An 18,976-nucleotide genomic window follows, 5' to 3' on the forward strand; every position below is an offset into this window, starting at 1 on the left:
CCTCATATAGATGACAACTGAGTTGTATATTTTTGTCCCCGGCCTTTAGGAAGGAGAAGTCATGTCCATATTTTCCAGAAGAAACCACTTGAATTAGACTGTGGACCATTGTGTGAGCTAACACTGATCCACAGATTCACTTATGAAGTCAGCTGACGTCTCCATTTGTCAGCCTGTAGTTATCAAAGAAATAATGAGTAACGGGCCTGCTGAAATTTAGGAGTTACTGACAAAAGTAGAGTTGAAAATTACTTTATTTCTTCTTAAAGCATTACTGTCAACAGTGTTCTTGTCCCAGGGAATTAACAAATATATAATTAGAGGAAAAACCACGATATTAAAATGTAATAATATACAACCATGTCAGTCTTTTTAATAAACACATCTTTATTGTTTTAGTTTAATCTGATAATCACGGTGGGATTAAAAAACACAGAGTGGATCAGATTGTTTCACAGATTTATCTCAAGAGTTACTTTTGTCACTTTGTGGGGCCTCGACTCATGATGGCTTTCTTTGTGTTCCTCTCTGGTCTCAATAGGATGATGTAACATTTGGGTCCAAACAGCGCCACCAAGAGGCCAAAACTAGAGGCCAGGATGGCAAATACCTCCACTGCATCTGCGTATTTGCCTGGTGAGTTGACATAAGTGGGGACGAAGGCCACCCACACTGCGCAGAAGATCAACATGCTGAAAGTGATGAGTTTGGCCTCGTTGAAGTTGTCGGGGACATTCCTCGCCAGAAAAGCTAACAGGAAGCTGAGCACAGCCAGTAATCCAATGTAGCCAAGCAACACTGCAAAACCAATCGTGGAGCCGACTACACACTCATACACTATCTTGTCATTGTGGTACTGGGTGTTTTTATGAGGAGCTGGTGAAGCAGACACAAGCCAGGCAGTGCAGATCGCTGCTTGAACAGAAGTAAGAACCAGAACTGTCCCTCTCTGCTGCACAGAGCCAAACCACTTCAGAGTGGCTCCCCCTCCTGGCTTGGAGGCCTTGAACACCGCCAGCACCACCATGGTTTTAACCAGGATACACGACACACAAAGCACAAAGCTGATGCCAAACACTGCATGTCTCAGCTGGCACGTCCATGCTCTGGGTTGTCCGATGAACAGCAAAGAGCAAAGGAAACATAACTTCAGTGACACCAAGAGCAGGAAGCTGAGTTCTGAATTGTTTGCACAGCACCATGGGGGGTGCTGCGGTGATGGATGAAGATGCCCAGGACGACAGCAGAGAAAATCGTGCCCAGCAGGGAGGCGGTGGTCAGGCAGATACCCAGAGGCTCATGGTAGGAGAGGAACTCTGTTTTCTTTGGAACACAGTGGTCACGCTGGGGACCGGACCAGAAATCCTCTGGACAGCTGCTGCCACTCCATGGAGTCTATAGAAAAGAAGAAAAAAAAAAGGAAATTATCGTTTTTTCTGCAAGAAAATGTGTTACCAACTTGAAAACACCTTACTCTATTGGTTAAACTTAAAGGAATTAAGTTCTTTCAAAATAAAGTTAGAAATTGTGTTTAATGATAACTTAATTCATGTGTATTTTTTTAAGTTGGTGCAACAATTTTATTTTTTCAGTGCAGGATGTACCCCGCCCCTCACCCAATGTCCTCTGGGATTGGCTCTACCCCCTCCCTCCACCCTCAAAGCAGTATAGATGATGCATGGATTGATGGGTGGATAATATATGATGGTGTTTTATAACATTGGACTGATACCAACCTGTTTTCATTTGTGAACTCCTCCCTCAGAACAAGGAACACAGTCAAAACAGCACACAGGTTCCCCCTTCTTTCTGGCCATGCGGGTTCCTGGAGGACAGCTCTACACTGCAGACTGACCGAGGAGGCTGCAGTCATCGTCATAAAACAGTTATTCTACAACATTTGATATTAATATCACATGCCATATACAACAGGACATAAACACAGCAAACATATTTAACCTGATTGGATTCAAAGTTCCAGAAGATCTTCTCGTCAATGAAGTGTGAGTTCTCACCTTTAGCTGCTGATTTCATAACCTCACCCCACACGGTGAAACTTTAGTTCCTCCATCAGGGAGCCACTGCCAGTTCATGATGTCATAGATTGGTAAGGCATCGCCGTTTTCATCAAATGATACTTCATCACCAAACGGTGTGGTGAAGTTGACCTTTTCCAAGTAATACTAAGCTACAATGGGGAGAAAACGGAAGATACAAATATTATCATGGAGAACATGTTCCTTTCTTGATTGAGCACAAGCTTTTCAGAATTTCATACAAACTACATGAAAATGTATCATCCGTAAATGTACAATACACTAATATGTTACCTTTAATTACCTGTGTCAAAGAGGTTATGTTTTCACCTCTGTCCATTTGTTTGTTGGTATGTTTGTAAACCAGATTACATAAAAACTACTGATTATCACAAAATTTGGTGGTAGAATTCAAACAAATAAAATATATTTCTGGATCAGGAGGCAGATCCATGAATTTTCCTCATTTTCCAAGTTAATAATTTATGGATCTTGATTTTAAAAAAATACAGCCACATTTATGGGACTGATATCTAGTGTGTACAATTTGGTACAGCTTGGTATATACGCTCTATTGAGCTCCATGCTACGACAATAAAGTGAATATTGTGTATTTTGTCTTGTGACATGAGATTTTTTTCTTTTACTGAAAGAAAATATGGAGAGTAAACGCTACCAGGCCTCGTCATATCACAGTTTATAATATCATAGTGTCAAACACAGGATCAGTTTAAAAAAAGGTTAAGTGTAAATTGATTTCACACCTGCCATGGCTCCAGCTTTGCACAGCAGCACAGCTGTGGCCGCTGAAAGGTCCTCCCCCTGGCTCACAGTGCAGCAAGTCATCGAGCGCGTGCGCCAGAGCATACACTGCCTTGTAGATATTGTACTCAGGCCGGAGGTTAGAGACATCTAAAAGCTTCGTCTCCACATTCTCTATGTCTTCATCTCCAGTGCACAGCGCTCCTGCTGCTTCCATCCAAGCTGCCGGAGCTGGAGCAAATCTACACTGAAATGTGTGTTCCCAAAACTGCCTCACCTGGAATGCATTTAGACACGGAAATAACAGTATTTCATCATTATATAATCACAGATCTGCTTGTAAGATTATAATCTCACCATGCTGTTTCCATTGTTAGTGTTGTCTTCTCTGTCAGGACGGATGTGTAACAGAAAATCCCTGAGTCCTGGTATTTCTCCCCGACGGATGGCGATGCCCAGTGTTCCTCCCAGGTACGGCATGAGGTCGGGGGACTGCAGCACAGCATCTGATGTCCAGGCTTCACTGGCCATCCACTGCAGGCCTGTCACATTCTGCCTCACCACCTGTGCATTGCACTATATTGAATTCAATTTTTTCAGACTTATGTATAACAGCTAGAGTTATAAAATATAGAAAATACAAAACTCAGACCAGTGTAATACACCTACTAAGAGACACGTGCACAATTTAAAATGAGGCTGACTCTAAAAACTTAAGTCACAACAAGAGTTAGATAAGTAAATACCTCTTTCATTAACTGTATCATGTGGATCTGATGTGCAAACACGATGACCACACGAGCTGTGGATTTCTTCATCACCTCCACAATCCTCCCTATTTCGACCGGGTCGTCCCCCCAGGGTAAGATCTCTGTGTAGGCCAGACAACCTCCACCGGACGCAGTCAAGTCAGACTGAAAAGATCTGGAAACGTGGAGTCCATAGTCATCATCACTGACCAGCAGACCTGCCCACGTCCAGCCAAAATGTTGGAGTATCTGAATCATGGCACGAACCTAAGTGAACAGAGGGAGGGATGAGTGCAAAGATTCATGTCTCTTCTTATTGTGGTCTTTTATTTAAAGCCAGTATTGAGTCTGAGGCAACATATTTTTTAATCCAGGGGACAATCTTTTGATGTGCACACAACTTCCTGTGAGCCATAATTTGAATTTGTTATCTCTAGACAGAGTTTCACCTGAAAAGCATCACTTGGTATTGTTCTGAAGAAGGACGGGAATCTTTGACGGTCACTCAGGCAGGAACACGTGGCAAAATAACTCACCTATAAAAAAAAAAAACATATGGTATCTATACAGGATTTGCTTTTCATAAAAGTCAGCAGAATTAATTTAATAATTCATTAAAATAAAAAAAGTCCTTGCATTACAATGTACATGTCCTAATCAAACTATTTTAACATGTCAGATTTATTCAAATAAAGCATCAGAAGCAAAGCTAAGACCGAAAAGAAACTTACAATGGGCAATTTGAATAAACCTATCACATCAGAGATGGCGATAGAAAACGTTGAGAAGGAATCACCCACAATCCCCAGGACTGGAGGAGGCCCCACACAGGCCTCCTGAAGCAGAGAGTGCTCCTCTCGACCGCTGGCCAGAGACAACGCGGCACTGAATCCAATCACCAGCGTGGCACAGTTATCGTACAGACTGTATCCCAGAGTCACATTAGGCAGCAGGTCTGCGCTTCTGTTGATCTCTTCGATAGCAAAGGCCATGGTCATGGCATGTCTGAACCCTGGAGGTTCAAAGCTAACACATAAACAGACACAATTCACCACTGTGAAGTTATATATGTTGATATGATACAATAAAACTGTTTCATTCTGCAGTAGTGTGAGACTTACCCCTGGCAGCTGAGCTGAGTCGGCCCTGAGGTGAACGTCAGCTCAGGGAACACAGAGGGGTAGTGGATATTAAACAACCCACCCAGAATCACATCACCAGGCTTGTGCATCCCATTGAGATAAAACTGCCTCCTTAGCTTACAGGATGAGGAGTGAGAGGAAGACTCAGATGAGAAAAGTGAGGGCGGGAGCATAATCAACAATGAGAAGCCATGAAAGAAGAAAAATGTGTCTAGAAATGGCCCCATTGCTGCCGTCCCTCCCTCCAGCCCCGTCTCTGATCTTAATGCAGGAGTGCTTGATTTTATATGCAGGGGGATTTTCTTGATAGTTTCATACCGCCCATCAGGGCTTGGGCAGACATTTGGGGGAGGGAAAGCTCATATCCAATTTATACACATGATTACATAATTCACGCACTTTGATTTGAATTATTTTGCTTTTGTGAAGTTGGAGGTCATCTTGAGTTTCTGTCTCTCGGTCACCATGAACTACCTCGAATGGAAAGATCAATAAATCGTCATTTTTTAGAAAACAAAAAGTATGAATGACAATGGAGATTAAAGACAAGAACAAAGCAAAGGCATCAAGTGCTACTCATGAAATTGAGACGGTATCATGTCAGGTTTAAGTGAACTTTTGGTGTCTATGCTTTTTTGAATGGGGATTTTCTTCTCTCTCACTAATAAACCTCCTTATAGAGAGGAATCGGTGACCTGTCATTTAAAAGTACAACTCTACAGTCTGTTGAATTAGTAAAAGCTGAACTAAACAATTGCACATTTACCAGTGTTTTGGGTGAACTCATGTTTTAAGGGTGGTTTCCTGTAAAATACAAAGTGACTCTTAAGTAATAATTACCACCTTCCATCTCATTGTGTTTACTTAAGAGTACTCCAGCAGAGATTTGGTTCACAAAACACACTGTTTGTATGACTGTGGGCTGTTGTTGTCCTATTTATTCATTCCTTTTTAATTATTGTTTGAATTGCTGTGTTTTGAGTTGCATTTATCATACTATATTTTGAATTGGTTTCTGTTTCCGTATGGGCTCTGGGTTTGTTTGAGCTGAACTCTGCTCTTGGCTTGAACGGGGCTGGGATCAAGTGTAAGCTGCAGGGTACGGCTCATCCACCTGCCTCCTCAATGGACGGGGACTATGTGGTTGGGGGGGTTTTCTCCATACACTACTACATGCACACAGTGAGGTATAACTACACCATGGAGCCTGAGCCTCTGAGGTGCACGGGGAGGTTTGTATAACAGGAAGAAGTGGGGAATAAAAGGATGTTAGAGTGTGTGGGGATATGAATGTTTTAAATTTGTATATTGTGCTTAAAATCTTGAGGTTTTCATTTTTTAATGTTAAGTTACACGTGTTGTATTAAAAATGTGTACAGTGTGGCTATAGGAGGAAATATTATGATTTGTGTTTCTTAAATGAAAACAGTTGTTTTCAACATCTTATTTATTAATATTTCACAGAATAATAGATTAATGCTGTGAAAATATTTATCATTTGTTGTGTGAAATTAATTAACTATTGTCATGCATTAAATGTTCTGTGAATTTATCATTATTATTATTATTATTATTATTATTATTATTAATAGTAGTAGTATTTGTAGTAGAAGTAGTATTATGGGGCTATTCTTATGATGATGTTATGATGAAGTATGATGTTCTTGTTTTTAATTTATTCTCTCTGTGAAGCACTTTGTAAAATCAAGTTATTATTATAATTATTATTATTATTAGTTGTTATAGTAGTAGTAGTTGTAGTAGTACTAGTAGTACTATTTTCATTAGTAGTGTTATTATTTGTACAGTTAGTATGGCTGTGGTTTTTCCGTTAATATGATTAGGCTCTGATGATATTTGTGATTATTATTATAACTATTAGTAGTATTAGTAGTACTCCTGTTGGTATTATTAGTATTATTCTTAGGCCTGTGATTCTCCCATTAGAACACGTGATCCCATCCTATGTAAACTTGTTTACATACATGTGTGCATGTGCAGCATCGACTCCCGTGAGCTGCGCTTCTCACGCGCCATGATCTTCGCCATCGAGGAGATCAACAACAGCTCGAACCTGCTGCCGGGCGTCACGCTCGGTTACCACATCTACGACTCATGCGCCTCGGTGCCGATGGCGGTGCGTCTGGCCTTCCAGCTCTCCAACGGCCAGGACCCGGAGTTCAGCCCCGGCAACGACCACAACTGCTACCAGTCCAGAATGGTGATGGCCATCGTTGGCGAGTCCGGCTCCACGCCATCCATCAGCATGTCGCGCGTCATCGGGCCCTTTAACATCCCTCAAGTAAATCTATTTGTGTTTCTACTCAATTCATTCATTATAAACCAGTGCGATTCACACTTCTTTTTAGTTGCACAAGTAGTTACTGCCAAAAGTAGAGTTGAAAATTACTTTATTTCTTCTTAAAGCATTACTGTCAACAGTGTTCTTGTCCCAGGGAATTAACAAATATACAATTAGAGAAAAAAACACTATATTAAAATGTAATAATATACAACCATGTCAGTCTTTTTAATAAACACATCTTTATTGTTTTAGTTTAATCTGATAATCACGGTGGGATTAAAAAACACAGAGTGGATCAGATTGTTTCACAGATTTATCTCAAGAGTTACTTTTGTCACTTTGTGGGGCCTCGACTCATGATGGCTTTCTTTGTGTTCCTCTCTGGTCTCAATAGGATGATGTAACATTTGGGTCCAAACAGCGCAACCAAGAGGCCAAAACTAGAGGCCAGGATGGCAAATACCTCCACTGCATCTGCGTATTTGCCTGGTGAGTTGACGTAAGTGGGGACGAAGGCCACCCACACTGCGCAGAAGATCAACATGCTGAAAGTTATGAGTTTAGCCTCGTTGAAGTTGTCGGGGAGATTCCTCGCCAGAAAAGCTAACAGGAAGCTGAGGATCGCCAGTAATCCAATGTAGCCAAGCAACACTGCAAAACCAATCGTGGAGCCGACTACACACTCATACACTATCTTGTCATTGTGGTACTGGGTGTTTTTATGAGGAGCTGGTGAAGCAGACACAAGCCAGGCAGTGCAGATCGCTGCTTGAACAGAAGTAAGAACCAGAACTGTCCCTCTCTGCTGCACAGAGCCAAACCACTTCAGAGTGGCTCCCCCTCCTGGCTTGGAGGCCTTGAACACCGCCAGCACCACCATGGTTTTAACCAGGATACACGACACACAAAGCACAAAGCTGATGCCAAACACTGCATGTCTCAGCTGGCACGTCCATGCTCTGGGTCGTCCGATGAACAGCAAAGAGCAAAGGAAACATAACTTCAGTGACACCAAGAGCAGGAAGCTGAGTTCTGAATTGTTTGCACGCACCATGGGGGTGCTGCGGTGATGGATGAAGATGCCCAGGACGACAGCAGAGAAAATCGTGCCCAGCAGGGAGGCGGTGGTCAGGCAGATACCCAGAGGCTCATGGTAGGAGAGGAACTCTGTTTTCTTTGGAACACAGTGGTCACGCTGGGGACCGGACCAGAAATCCTCTGGACAGCTGCTGCACTCCATGGAGTCTATAGAAAAGAAGAAAAAAAAAAGGAAATTATCGTTTTTTCTGCAAGAAAATGTGTTACCAACTTGAAAACACTTACTCTATTGGTTAAACTTAAATGAATTAAGTTCTTTCAAAATAAAGTTAGAAATTGTGTTAATATAACTTAATTCATGTGTATTTTTTAAGTTGGTGCAACAATTTTATTTTTTCAGTGCAGGATGTACCCCGCCCCTCACCCAATGTCCTCTGGGAATGGCTCTACCCCGTCCCTCCACCCTCAAAGCAGTATAGATGATGCATGGATGGATGGGTGGATAATATATGATGGTGTTTTATAACATTGGACTGATACCAACCTGTTTCATTTGTGAACTCTCCCTCAGAACAAGGAACACAGTCAAAACAGCACACAGGTTCCCCCTTCTTTCTGGCCATGCGGGTTCCTGGAGGACAGCTCTCACTGCAGACTGACCGAGGAGGCTGCAGTCATCGTCATAAAACAGTTATTCTACAACATTTGATATTAATATCACATGCCATATACAACAGGACATAAAACACAGCAAACATATTTAACCTGATTGGATTCAAAGTTCCAGAAGATCTTCTCGTCATGAAGTGTGAGTTCTTCACCTTTAGCTGCTGATTTCTTAACCTCACCCACACGGTGAACTTTAGTTCCTCCATCAGGGAGCCACTGCCAGTTCATGATGTCATAGATTGGTAAGGCATCGCCGTTTTCATCAAATGATACTTCATCACCAAACGGTGTGGTGAAGTTGACCTTTTCCAAGTAATACATAAGCTACAATGGGGAGAAAACGGAAGATACAAATATTATCATGGAGAACATGTTTCTTTCTTGATTGAGCACAAGCTTTCAGAATTTCATACAAACTACATGAAAATGTATCATCCGTAAATGTACAATACACTTTAATTTGTTACCTTTAATTACCTGTGTCAAAGAGGTTATGTTTTCACCCCTGTCCATTTGTTCGTTGGTATGTTTGTAAACCAGATTACATAAAAACTACTGATTATCACAAAATTTGGTGGTAGAATTCAAACAAATAAAATATATTTCTGGATCAGGAGGCAGATCCATGAATTTTCCTCATTTTCCAAGTTAATAATTTATGGATCTTGATTTTAAAAAAATACAGCCACATTTATGGGACTGATATCTAGTGTGTACAATTTGGTACAGCTTGGTATACGCTCTATTGAGCTCCATGCTACGACAAATAAAGTGAATATTGTGTATTTTGTCTTGTGACATGAGATTTTTTCTTTTACTGAAAGAAAATATGGAGAGTAAACGCTACCAGGCCTCGTCATATCACAGTTTATAATATCATAGTGTCAAACACAGGATCAGTTTAAAAAAAGGTTAAGTGTAAATTGATTTCACACCTGCCATGGCTCCAGGCTTTGCACAGCAGCACAGCTGTGGCCGCTGAAAGGTCCTCCCCCTGGCTCACAGTGCAGCAAGTCATCGAGCGCGTGCGCCAGAGCATACACTGCCTTGTAGATATTGTACTCAGGCCGGAGGTTAGAGACATCTAAAAGATTCGTCTCCACATTCTCTATGTCTTCATCTCCAGTGCACAGCGCTCCTGCTGCTTCCATCCAAGCTGCCGGAGCTGGAGCAAATCTACACTGAAATGTGTGTTCCCAAAACTGCCTCACCTGGAATGCATTTAGACACGGAAATAACAGTATTTCATCATTATATAATCACAGATCTGCTTGTAAGATTATAATCTCACCATGCTGTTTCCATTGTTAGTGTTGTCTTCTCTGTCAGGACGGATGTGTAACAGAAAATCCCTGAGTCCTGGTATTTCTCCCCGACGGATGGCGATGCCCAGTGTTCCTCCCAGGTACGGCATGAGGTCGGGGGACTGCAGCACAGCATCTGATGTCCAGGCTTCACTGGCCATCCACTGCAGGCCTGTCACATTCTGCCTCACCACCTGTGCATTGCACTATATTGAATTCAATTTTTTCAGACTTATGTATAACAGCTAGAGTTATAAAATATAGAAAATACAAAACTCAGACCAGTGTAATACACCTACTAAAAGACACGTGCACAATTTAAAATGAGGCTGACTCTAAAAACTTAAGTCACAACAAGAGTTAGATAAGTAAATACCTCTTTCATTAACTGTATCATGTGGATCTGATGTGCAAACACGATGACCACACGAGCTGTGGATTTCTTCATCACCTCCACAATCCTCCCTATTTCGACCGGGTCGTCCCCCCAGGGTAAGATCTCTGTGTAGGCCAGACAACCTCCACCGGACGCAGTCAAGTCAGACTGAAAAGATCTGGAAACGTGGAGTCCATAATCATCATCACTGAGCAGCAGACCTGCCCACGTCCAGCCAAAATGTTGGAGTATCTGAATCATGGCACGAACCTAAGTGAACAGAGGGAGGGATGAGTGCAAAGATTCATGTCTCTTCTTATTGTGGTCTTTTATTTAAAGCCAGTATTGAGTCTGAGGCAACATATTTTTTAATCCAGGGGACATCTTTGATGTGCACACAACTTCCTGTGAGCCATAATTTGAATTTGTTATCTCTAGACAGAGTTTCACCTGAAAAGCATCACTTGGTATTGTTCTGAAGAAGGACGGGAATCTTTGACGGTCACTCAGGCAGGAACACGTTGCAAAATAACTCACCTATAAAAAAACAACAACATATGGTATCTATACAGGATTTGCTTTTCATAAAAGTCAGCAGAATTAATTTAATAATTCATTAAAATAAAAAAAGTCCTTGCATTACAATGTACATGTCCTAATCAAACTATTTTAACATGTCAGATTTATTCAAATAAAGCATCAGAAGCAAAGCTAAGACCGAAAAGAAACTTACAATGGGCAATTTGAATAAACCTATCACATCAGAGATGGCGATAGAAAACGTTGAGAAGGAATCACCCACAATCCCCAGGACTGGAGGAGGCCCCACACAGGCCTCCTGAAGCAGAGAGTGCTCCTCTCGACCGCTGGCCAGAGACAACGCGGCACTGAATCCAATCACCAGCGTGGCACAGTTATCGTACAGACTGTATCCCAGAGTCACATTAGGCAGCAGGTCTGCGCTTCTGTTGATCTCTTCGATAGCAAAGGCCATGGTCATGGCATGTCTGAACCCTGGAGGTTCAAAGCTAACACATAAACAGACACAATTCACCACTGTGAAGTTATATATGTTGATATTATACAATAAAACTGTTTCATTCTGCAGGAGTGTGAGACTTACCCCTGGCAGCTGAGCTGAGTCGGCCCTGAGGTGAACGTCAGCTCAGGGAACACAGAGGGGAAGTGGATTTTAAACAACCCACCCAGAATCACATCACCAGGCTTGTGCATCCCATTGAGATAAAACTGCCTCCTTAGCTTACAGGATGAGGAGTGAGAGGAAGACTCAGATGAGAAAAGTGAGGGCGGGAGCATAATCAACAATGAGAAGCCATGAAAGAAGAAAAATGTGTCTAGAAATGGCCCCATTGCTGCCGTCCCTCCCTCCAGCCCCGTCTCTGATCTTAATGCAGGAGTGCTTGATTTTATATGCAGGGGGATTTTCTTGATAGTTTCATACCGCCCATCAGGGCTTGGGCAGACATTTGGGGGAGGGAAAGCTCATATCCAATTTATACACATGATTACATAATTCACGCACTTTGATTTTAATTATTTTGCTTTTGTGAAGTTGGAGGTCATCTTGAGTTTCCGTCTCTCGGTCACCATGAACTACCTCGAATGGAAAGATCAATAAATCGTCATTTTTTAGAAAACAATAAGTATGAATGACAATGGAGATTAAAGACAAGAACAAAGCAAAGGCATCAAGTGCTACTCATGAAATTGAGACGGTATCATGTCAGGTTTAAGTGAACTTTTGGTGTCTATGCTTTTTTGAATGGGGATTTTCTTCTCTCTCACTAATAAACCTCCTTATAGAGAGGAATCGGTGACCCGTCATTTAAAAGTACAACTCTACAGTCTGTTGAATTAGTAAAAGCTGAACTAAACAATTGCACATTTACAAGTGTTTTGGGTGAACTCATGTTTTAAGGGTGGTTTCCTGTAAAATACAAAGTGACTCTTAAGTAATAATTACCACCTTCCATCTCATTGTGTTTACTTAAGAGTACTCCAGCAGAGATTTGGTTCACAAAACACACTGTTTGTATGACTGTGGGCTGTTGTTGTCCTATTTATTCATTCCTTTTTAATTATTGTTTGAATTGCTGTGTTTTGAGTTGCATTTATCACACTATATTTTAAATTGGTTTCTGTTTCCGTATGGGCTCTGGGTTTGTTTGAGCTGAACTCTGCTCTTGGCTTGAACGGGGCTGGGATCAAGTGTAAGCTGCAGGGTACGGCTCATCCACCTGCCTCCTCAATGGACGGGGACTATGTGGTTGGGGGGGTTTTCTCCATACACTACTACATGCACACAGTGAGGTATAACTACACCACGGAGCCTGAGCCTCTGAGGTGCACGGGGAGGTTTGTATAACAGGAAGAAGTGGGGAATAAAAGGATGTTAGAGTGTGTGGGGATATGAATGTTTTAAATTTGTATATTGTGCTTAAAATCTTGAGGTTTTCATTTTTTAATGTTAAGTTACACGTGTTGTATTAAAAATGTGTACAGTGTGGCTATAGGAGGAAATATTATGATTTGTGTTTCTTAAATGAAAACAGTTGTTTTCAACATCTTATTTATTAATATTTCACAGAATAATAGATTAATGCTGTGAAAATATTTATCATTTGTTGTGTGAAATTAATTAACTATTGTCATGCATTAAATGTTCTGTGAATTTATCATTATTATTATTATTATTATTATTAATAGTAGTAGTATTTGTAGTAGAAGTAGTATTATGGGGCTATTCTTATGATGATGTTATGATGAAGTATGATGTTCTTGTTTTTAATTTATTCTCTCTGTGAAGCACTTTGTAAAATCAAGTTAATATTATAATTATTATTATTATTAGTTGTTATAGTAGTAGTAGTTGTAATAGTACTAGTAGTACTATTTTCATTAGTAGTGTTATTATTTGTACAGTTAGTATGGCTGTGGTTTTTCCGTTAATATGATTAGGCTCTGACGATAATTGTGATTATTATTATAACTATTAGTAGTATTAGTAGTACTCCTGTTGGTATTATTAGTATTATTCTTAGGCCTGTGATTCTCCCATTAGAACACGTGATCCCATCCTATGTAAACTCCAACATGCTTACATACATGTGTGCATGTGCAGCATCGACTCCCGTGAGCTGCGCTTCTCACGCGCCATGGTCTTCGCCATTGAGGAGATCAACAACAGCTCGAACCTGCTGCCGGGCGTCACGCTCGGTTACCACATCTACGACTCGTGCGCCTCGGTGCCGATGGCGGTGCGTCTGGCCTTCCAGCTCTCCAACGGCCAGGACCCGGAGTTCAGCCCGGCAACGACCACAACTGCTCCCAGTCCAGAATGGTGATGGCCATTGTTGGCGAGTCCGGCTCCACGCCATCCATCAGCATGTCGCGCGTCATCGGGCCCTTTAACATCCCTCAAGTAAATCTATTTGTGTTTCTACTCAATTCATTCATTATAAACCAGTGCGCTTCACAGTTGTTTTTAGTTGCACAAGTAGTTACTGCCAAAAGTAGAGGTGAAATTTACTTTATTTCTTCTTAAAGTATTACTGTCAACAGTGTTCTTGTCCCAGGGAATTAACAAATATATAATTAGAGAAAAAAACACTATAATTGAATTCAATAATATACAACCATGTCAGTCTTTTTAATAAACACATCTTTACTGTTTGAGTTTAATCTGATAATCACGGTGGGATTAAAAAACACAGAGTGGATCAGATTGTTTCACAGATTTATCTCAAGAGTTACTTTTGTCACTTTGTGGGGCCTCGACTCATGATGGCTTTCTTTGTGTTCCTCTCTGGTCTCAATAGGATGATGTAACATTTGGGTCCAAACAGCGCCACCAAGAGGCCAAAACTAGAGGCCAGGATGGCAAATACCTCCACTGCATCTGCGTATTTGCCTGGTGAGTTGACGTAAGCGGGGACGAAGGCCACCCACACTGCGCAGAAGATCAACATGCTGAAAGTTATGAGTTTGGCCTCGTTGAAGTTGTCGGGGAGATTCCTCGCCAGAAAAGCTAACAGGAAGCTGAGGATCGCCAGTAATCCAATGTAGCCAAGCAACACTGCAAAGCCAATCGTGGAGCCGACTGCACACTCATACACTATCTTGTCATTGTGGTACTGGGTGTTTTTATGAGGAGCTGGTGAAGCAGACACAAGCCAGGCAGTGCAGATCGCTGCTTGAACTGAAGTAAGAACCAGAACTGTCCCTCTCTGCTGCACAGAGCCAAACCACTTCAGAGTGGCTCCCCCTCCTGGCTTGGAGGCCTTGAACACAGCCAGCACCACCATGGTTTTAACCAGGATACACGACACACAAAGCACAAAGCTGATGCCAAACGCTGCATGTCTCAGCTGGCACGTCCATGCTCTGGGTCGTCCGATGAACAGCAGAGAGCAAAGGAAACATAACTTCAGTGACACCAAGAGCAGGAAGCTGAGTTCTGAATTGTTTGCACGCACCATGGGGGTGCTGCGGTGATGGATGAAGATGCCCAGGACGACAGCAGAGAAAATCGTGCCCAGCAGGGAGGCGGTGGTCAGGCAGATACCCAGAGGCTCATGGTAGGAGAGGAACTCTGTTTTCTTTGGAACACAGTGGTCACGCTGGGGGCTGGACCAGAAATCCTCTGGACAGCTGCTGCACTCCATGGAGTCTATAGAAAAGAAAAAAAAACAAGGAAATTATCGTTTTTTCTGCAAGAAAATGTGTTACCAACTTGAAAACACTTACTCTATTGGTTAAACTTAAATGAATTAAGTTCTTTCAAAATAAAGTTAGAAATTGTGTTAATATAACTTAATTCATATGTATTTTTAAGTTGGTGCAACAATTTTATTTTTTCAGTGCAGGATGTACCCCGCCCCTCACCCAATGTCCTCTGGGATTGGCTCTACCCCCTCCCTCCACCCTCAAAGCAGTATAGATGATGCATGGATGGATGGGTGGATAATATATGATGGTGTTTTATAACATTGGACTGATACCAACCTGTTTCATTTGTGAACTCTCCCTCAGAACAAGGAACACAGTCAAAACAGCACACAGGTTCCCCCTTCTTTCTGGCCATGCGGGTTCCTGGAGGACAGCTCTCACTGCAGACTGACCGAGGAGGCTGCAGTCATCGTCATAAAACTGTTATTCTACAACATTTGATATTAATATCACAGGCCATATACAACAGGACATAAAACACAGCAAACATATTTAACCTGATTGGATTCAAAGTTCCAGAAGATCTTCTCGTCATGAAGTGTGAGTTCTTCACCTTTAGCTGCTGATTTCTTAACCTCACCCACACGGTGAACTTTAGTTCCTCCATCAGGGAGCCACTGCCAGTTCATGATGTCATAGATCGGTAAGGCATCGCCGTTTTCATCAAAGGACACTTCATCACCAAACGGTGTGGTGAAGTTGACCTTTTCCAAGTAATACATAAGCTACAATGGGGAGAAAACAGAAGATACAAATATTATCATGGAGAACATGTTCCTTTCTTGATTGAGCACAAGCTTTCAGAATTTCAAAATGTAGTCATACAAACTACATGAAAATGTAACATCCGTAAATGTACAATACACTTTAATCTGTTGCCTTTAATTACCTGTGCCAAAGAGGTTTTGTTTTCAACCCTGTCCATTTGTTTGTTGGTTTGTTTGTAAGCCAGATTACATAAAAACTACTGATTATCACAAAACTTGGAGGTAGAATGCAAAGAAAACAATACATTTCTGGATCAGGAGGCGGATCCATGAATTTTTTTCACATTCTTAACATTGCGGGCATTTTCCTCATTTTCCAAGGGAATAATTTCTGGATCTTGATTTAAAAAAAATTCAGCCACATTTAAGGGACAGATATCTAGTGTGTACAATTTGGTACAGCTAGGTATGGGCTCTACTGAGTTCCATGCTATGACAAATATAGTGAATATTGTGTATTTTGTCTTGTGACTTGAGATTTTTTCTTTTACTAAAAGAAAATAAGAGTAAATGCTACCAGGCCTCATTATATCACAGTTTATAATATCATAGTGTCAAACATGGGGGATCAGTTTAAATTGATTTCACACCTGCCATGGCTCCAGGCTTTGCACAGCAGCACAGCTGTGGCCGCTGAAAGGTCCTCCCCCTGGCTCACAGCGCAGCAAGTCACCGAGCGCGTGCGCCAGAGCATACACTGCCTTGTAGATATTGTACTCAGGCCGGAGGTTAGAGACATCTAAAAACTCCGTCTCCACATTCTCTATGTCTTCATCCCCAGTGCACAGCGCTCCTGCTGCTTCCATCCAAGCTGCCGGAGCTGGAGCAAATCTACACTGAAATGTGTGTTCCCAAAACTGCCTCACCTGGAATGCATTTAGACACGGAAATAACAGTATTTCATCATTATATAATCACAGATCTGCTTGTAAGATTATAATCTCACCATGCTGTTTCTATTGTTAGTGTTGTCTTCTCTGTCAAGACGGATGTGTAACAGAAAATCCCTGAGTCCTGGTATTTCTCCCCGACGGATGGCGATGCCCAGTGTTCCTCCCAGGTACGGCATGAGGTCGGGCGACTGCAGCACAGCAGCTGATGTCCAGGCTTCACTGGCCATCCACTGCAGGCCTGTCACATTCTGCCTCACCACCTGTGCATTGCATTATATTGAATACATTTTTTTTAGAATTATGTACAACAGCTATAGTTTACTTTGTAGCACAGAACAATTATAAAATATATAAAATAAAAAACTTAGACCAGTGTCATACTACTAAGAGACACAAGAACAATTTAAAATGAGGTTGACTCTCAAATCTTGAGTCACAACAAGAGTTAGATAAGTAAATACCTCTTTCATTAACTGTATCATGTGGATCTGATGTGCAAACACGATGACCACACGAGCTGTGGATTTCTTCATCACCTCCACAATTCTCCCTAGTTCGACCGGGTCGTCCCCCCAGGGTAAGATCTCTGTGTAGGCCAGACAACCTCCACCGGACGCAGTCAAGTCAGACTGAAAAGATCTGGAAACGTGGAGTCCATAATCATCATCACTGACCAGCAGACCTGCCCACGTCCAGGCAAAATGTTGGAGTATCTGAATCATGGCACGTACCTAAGTGAACAGAGGGAGGGATGAGTGCAAAGATTCATGTCTCAGTTAATTCTTCTTATTGTGGTCTTTTATTTAAAGTCAGTATTGTGTCTGAGGCAACATATTTTTTAATCCAGGGGACATCTTTGATGTGCACACAACTTCCTGTGAGCCATAATTTGAATTTGTTATCTCTAGACAGAGTTTCACCTGAAAAGCATCACTTGGTATTGTTCTGAAGAAAGACGGGAATCTTTGACGGTCACTCAGGCAGGAACACGTGGCAAAATAACTCACCTATAAAAAAACAACAACATATGGTATCTATACAGGATTTGCTTTTCATAAAGGTCAGCAGAATTCATTTAATAATTCATTAAAATAAAAAAAACTCCTTGCATTACAATGTACATGTCCTAATCAAACTATTTTAACATGTCAGATTTATTCAAATTAAAGCATCAGAAGCAAAGCTAAGACCGAAAAGAAACTTACAATGGGCAATTTGAATAAACCTATCACATCAGAGGTGGCGATAGAAAACGTTGAGAAGGAATCACCCACAATCCCCAGGACTGGAGGAGGCCCCACACAGGCCTCCTGAAGCAGAGAGTGCTCCTCTCGACCGCTGGCCAGAGACAACGCGGCACTGAATCCAATCACCAGCGTGGCACAGTTATCGTACAGACTGTATCCCAGAGTCACATTAGGCAGCAGGTCTGCGCTTCTGTTGATCTCTTCGATAGCAAAGGCCATGGTCATGGCATGTCTGAACCCTGGAGGGTCAAAGCTAACACATAAACAGACACAATTCACCACTGTGAAGTTATATATGTTGATATGATACAATAAAACTGTTTCATTCTGCAGGAGTGTGAGACTTACCCCTGGCAGCTGAGCTGAGTCGGCCCTGAGGTGAACGTCAGCTCAGGGAACACGGAGGTGTAGTGGACTTCAAACAACCCACCCAGAATCACATCACCAGGCTTGTGCATCCCATTGAGATAAAACTGCCTCCTTAGCTTACAGGATGAGGAGTGAGAGGAAGACTCAGATGAGAAAAGTGAGGGCGGGAACATAATCAACAATGAGAAGCCATGAAAGAAGAAAAATGTGTCTAGAAATGGCCCCATTGCTGCCGTCCCTCCCTCCAGCCCCGTCTCTGATCTTAATGCAGGAGTGCTTGATTTTATATGCAGGGGGATTTTCTTGATAGTTTCATACCGCCCATCAGGGCTTGGGCAGACATTTGGGGGAGGGAAAGCTCATATCCAATTTATACACATGATTACATAATTCACGCACTTTGATTTTAATTATTTTGCTTTTGTGAAGTTGGAGGTCATCTTGAGTTTCTGTCTCTCGGTCACCATGAACTATCTCGTATGGAAAGATCAATAAATTGTCATTTTTTAGATAACAATAAGTATGAATGACAATGGAGATTAAAGACAAGAACAAAGCAATGGCATCAAG

At 41.8% G+C, this 18,976-nt stretch overlaps 3 protein-coding genes and 1 pseudogene across 3 annotated transcripts; 1 reads left to right on the forward strand and 3 right to left on the reverse strand.

The window, feature by feature from the left end:
• Window positions 1-129: 129 nt before the first annotated feature.
• Window positions 130-11,629, reverse strand: LOC117773139 (extracellular calcium-sensing receptor-like). The gene is made up of 10 exons (XM_034604839.1): window positions 11,505-11,629; window positions 11,115-11,409; window positions 10,832-10,918; window positions 10,382-10,651; window positions 9,993-10,199; window positions 9,637-9,912; window positions 8,798-9,025; window positions 8,577-8,700; window positions 7,049-8,239; window positions 130-226 (listed from the first exon to the last, which is right to left on the reverse strand). Exons 1-9 carry the CDS (start codon window positions 11,612-11,614, stop codon window positions 7,329-7,331), a joined length of 2,508 nt encoding a protein of 835 aa, XP_034460730.1. The 5' UTR covers window positions 11,615-11,629; the 3' UTR covers window positions 130-226; window positions 7,049-7,328.
• On the reverse strand, window positions 368-4,793 carry LOC117773140 (annotated as a pseudogene).
• On the forward strand, window positions 5,841-7,070 carry LOC117773101 (vomeronasal type-2 receptor 1-like). The gene is made up of 3 exons (XM_034604796.1): window positions 5,841-5,921; window positions 6,691-6,991; window positions 7,059-7,070. The coding sequence occupies exons 1-3, from the start codon at window positions 5,863-5,865 to the stop codon at window positions 7,068-7,070; spliced, it is 372 nt and encodes a 123-aa protein (XP_034460687.1). The 5' UTR covers window positions 5,841-5,862.
• Window positions 11,630-14,059: 2,430 nt separating the features above from the next.
• LOC117773142 (extracellular calcium-sensing receptor-like) lies at window positions 14,060-18,704 on the reverse strand. The gene is made up of 9 exons (XM_034604842.1): window positions 18,386-18,704; window positions 17,996-18,290; window positions 17,711-17,797; window positions 17,252-17,521; window positions 16,844-17,050; window positions 16,488-16,763; window positions 15,628-15,855; window positions 15,407-15,530; window positions 14,060-15,071 (listed from the first exon to the last, which is right to left on the reverse strand). Exons 1-9 carry the CDS (start codon window positions 18,631-18,633, stop codon window positions 14,161-14,163), a joined length of 2,646 nt encoding a protein of 881 aa, XP_034460733.1. The 5' UTR covers window positions 18,634-18,704; the 3' UTR covers window positions 14,060-14,160.
• Window positions 18,705-18,976: the final 272 nt, after the last annotated feature.

This window comes from Hippoglossus hippoglossus, chromosome 13 (genome assembly GCF_009819705.1).
Source record: "Hippoglossus hippoglossus isolate fHipHip1 chromosome 13, fHipHip1.pri, whole genome shotgun sequence".
In the NCBI taxonomy this organism is placed as follows: Eukaryota; Metazoa; Chordata; class Actinopteri; order Pleuronectiformes; family Pleuronectidae; genus Hippoglossus; species Hippoglossus hippoglossus.

Excerpts from the sequence above, each read along its gene's own strand:
- LOC117773142 (XM_034604842.1), bottom strand. The coding sequence starts at position 18,633 with ATGGGGCCATTTCTAGACACATTTTTCTTCTTTCATGGCTTCTCATTG. Across the intron at positions 18,291-18,385 it reads ACTCAGCTCAGCTGCCAGGG|CTTTGACCCTCCAGGGTTCA; the intron begins GTAAGTCTCACA and ends TTTATGTGTTAG. Across the intron at positions 17,522-17,710 it reads TACCAAGTGATGCTTTTCAG|GTACGTGCCATGATTCAGAT; the intron begins GTGAAACTCTGT and ends CTGTTCACTTAG.
- LOC117773139 (XM_034604839.1), bottom strand. The coding sequence starts at position 11,614 with ATGCACAAGCCTGGTGATGTGATTCTGGGTGGGTTGTTTAAAATCCAC. Across the intron at positions 11,410-11,504 it reads ACTCAGCTCAGCTGCCAGGG|CTTTGAACCTCCAGGGTTCA; the intron begins GTAAGTCTCACA and ends TTTATGTGTTAG. Across the intron at positions 9,913-9,992 it reads CTAACAATGGAAACAGCATG|GTGAGGCAGTTTTGGGAACA; the intron begins GTGAGATTATAA and ends AATGCATTCCAG.
- LOC117773101 (XM_034604796.1), top strand. The coding sequence starts at position 5,863 with ATGCACACAGTGAGGTATAACTACACCATGGAGCCTGAGCCTCTGAGG. Across the intron at positions 5,922-6,690 it reads CCTCTGAGGTGCACGGGGAG|CATCGACTCCCGTGAGCTGC; the intron begins GTTTGTATAACA and ends GTGCATGTGCAG.